The following is a 3,052-nucleotide window of genomic DNA, read 5'->3' on the forward strand; positions in this document are numbered from 1 at the left end:
TGAAGGAGTATTTTTATCCTTAAAGATTATTTGATATTGTGCACTTGAAATAGGAGACTGCATTTTTCCCCCTTATTTTAAATGTAATTTTTCTTATTCTATTTGCAAAGTATCTCACTTACCTGCTCAGTTCAAGAAAAAATCCACTTATTAATGCACTTATTTTAAGAAAAAACTGACTTACTTAGATTCAGTTTTTTGCAGTGTACTCTTTGCTTGAAATTTAGAAGTTTAAAGTCTTTCACTGAATGCCCTATAAAGGGTTAAAGCAATGTTACTAAACGACGCCGTGGTTTTAGGGTCCAGGGAAACATTCTGCACTTCACTTCTTTCTCTTCATACCTGCTGAAGGCTTTTTGATTTGTTTCTTTCATTTAAAGAAGTGTTTCTACTTTTATCAAAGTGTAGCTAACAGCTCATGAAACATAAAAAGCTGAAAGAACCAAATGTAACAGAAATCAGCTCTGGTCTTGTGGTTGAGGCGTTTATTCTTCACACAAAAAGCAGAAAAATCTCTTATAGAGTTTTTCTTTTCTTTTTTTTTCAAATAAACACAAACAGTTTTTTATCATCAGATTTATTTCAGTGAGCAACACAAACCGAATCATGGATGGTGATTCTTTGGCAAAGGAACTATGATCTTGGTACAAACATTAACAGTGATCACAGTTGATGGATTATACCTCTAAAATGAATGGAGACCATCAGATCTCCCAAAATTAAAAACCTGCTGCTTTGATTCCAGAGAAGAACACACACACATATCCTAACCCTCGCTCCCAATCTTTAAATGTGAAAAAGAGGAAAACAATAGTTTACAAACTAAGACTTTCTCCAGATTCTTGGTCCAACATCATCAGATGTTCAGGAAGCAGTGAAATCATTCCAGTTCATGCATTTCATGGGAATCCTTCCATTAGTTTAAGATAAAAAAAATCTCACATTTGCCCATGAAGCTCACTTAGTTTTAATGACCAGAGTAAGTACAGCCGGTGGATATCCAGTAATTACAGAGGGAGGCATGTTTTGTCTGCAAACCAGAAAAAAAGCTTCCTGTTTCTAAAAAAAATGCACAAAGCTGCAGGCAGTTAAAGTCCCGCTGATTAAAAGACACCCTGAAGGTGAGAAGTGGTTGACAGCAGGAAGGATCATCTGCTGAGGGGGAAGAGCACAGCGGGCTTTCCCAGCAAACTGGTTCCAGCCGTAAAATCAGGGCTGGTCCCTAGAGTTAGAACTAAACTAAAATCATCTGGACCTGATGGAACAGAACCAGTTTCAGGGGTAGATTAACACCATCTAGTCTTGGGTTTGTTGTATTTATGCTGAAGAAGAAAACGCTGTGATAGCATTTTACAACTTCAGATGAAGGTGCATCATAGTGAGCTTCATTTTTTATTGCCCTGTTTGGATGCAGGAGGTTTGCATCAGAAAGCAGGTCTAAATATCTAGAATCAGAAGTTCTAAACTAGAATTAAAAGAGAAAATGAGTCACACTGGGTCAGTGTTCCTCTGCTAAAGCATGGCTGATCAGAGGGAGGCAGGGGGGGCACACTGGAAGACACTTTCTATGTGATGGCGTGACGGCGTTCTGAAGAACCAGCCCGCTCTGTTCCTGGAACCGTTGGCTGGAAAAGCCCTAAAAGTCAGTGTTAGCGGCTGCTTGGTCTCTGCTTCCTCACCGCTCAAAGTTCTGCAGCAGCGGCGAGAGGCATCACAGATCGTAGTTAAACTTGTATTCGTTAGCCAGGTAGATCCTGCGGAAGATGAGGGCGGCCAGAGCGAGGGTGAGAACGAGGATGAGGACCGCGGAGCCTGCGTGGCTCTCGTTGTGGCGAGGAGGCGGGGCGAAGGCAGCCCTGCTGGCTGCTGGCTCTCTGCCGGCTCTGGGAGGCTGCCGGCTGTGCTGCTGAGCTCTGCGCTGTCTGGGGCTGAGTGGACGGGTGGGGCTGCGGTCATCGCGGGTCTGAGGCTCCTCTGCTCCTGCCTGAGGAAGGAGACACAGTGAGAAACAGGTCAGCAGCTTCACCTTTCATGGTCCACCCACAGGTCTGTCCTGGCAGGGACTCAATCCCACTTCTACCAGTAGATCTAGATGGTTTCAGAAAGCACATCTATGGAAATGCAGATTTAGAGCTCCTTCAAGGCCCGGAGTAATATTGGAGAGGAGTTAGAGACCTTTTAGTGCATCTGGTCGATTCTCAAAGGAAACTAGAAAGGCTTTTGACCCGTTTCTCTCCCAGACAGAGCTGGTTTATCTTCTCTAACATAGAAAGTGTTCATGGATCAGTACTTCTGTGTTCCTCTTGAATGTCTGCTTCTGTCTCCTTGAACCCCAGTCAGCCTCAGGAGATGGCCGCTCACACTGAGCCCGGTTCTGCTGGAGGTTTTCCTCTCCACTGTCACTACAAGCATGCTTAGTGTGAGGGATTGCTGAACAGTTGACGAGTTGATGCTATCAGCTGGTTTTCCTTAGATAGAAAACTTTGAATCAATCTGATAGGAGAGTTTCATTGATTTGTAGAAATCATTTGAAGCAACTAAATCAGACTCTTGCCTGCATCTCTGCACAGAACGTTGGAACGTACCGAGGAGTTCCAGGGAAACTGAGGTTAAATTGTTGATCTTCCTCTAGCAGCAGCCTCACCTTCATCACCCATCAATGTTTTATACCATTAACTCCCTAGAATGTTTATAAATCTAGATCTTCCTTTAAAAAGATTTCTGAAGCATAAAAAATAAATGCTTCAGAAATAGGATCTGCTCTCATCACTTCTTCTGTTCCCTCCAGCCTGAAACCTGCTCCTCCCTCTCTGTTGTAGCATCAGCCATCTTTTATGGAGCTGTCTGTTGGAGCAGCGGCTTATCTGTAGCTGAGAGGAAGCGTCTGGATCAGCTGATCAGGAAGAACAGCTCTGTGATTGGATGCCCCCTGGACTCAGTGCAGGAGGTGGAAACAGACAGATCCTAGCTAAATGATCATCTCTGTTGGATAATGTCTCCCAACCCCAATGCATGAAGCTGGTGCTGAACTGGAGAGCTCCTTCAGTGACAG

General features: G+C 43.8%; 1 protein-coding gene across 1 annotated transcript in view; it reads right to left on the reverse strand.

The window, feature by feature from the left end:
* Positions 1-547: 547 nt before the first annotated feature.
* Positions 548-3,052, reverse strand: part of ube2j1 (ubiquitin conjugating enzyme E2, J1) — a 27,546-nt gene continuing 25,041 nt past the window's right edge. The window contains exon 7 of the mRNA XM_015400730.1: positions 548-1,984. Coding sequence (XP_015256216.1) covers positions 1,712-1,984 — 273 coding nt within the window. The 3' untranslated portion in view covers positions 548-1,711. The remainder of the gene's footprint in view (positions 1,985-3,052) is intronic.

Source organism: Cyprinodon variegatus, unplaced genomic scaffold (genome assembly GCF_000732505.1).
Source record: "Cyprinodon variegatus isolate N-32 unplaced genomic scaffold, C_variegatus-1.0 Scaffold1140, whole genome shotgun sequence".
NCBI lineage: Eukaryota > Metazoa > Chordata > Actinopteri > Cyprinodontiformes > Cyprinodontidae > Cyprinodon > Cyprinodon variegatus.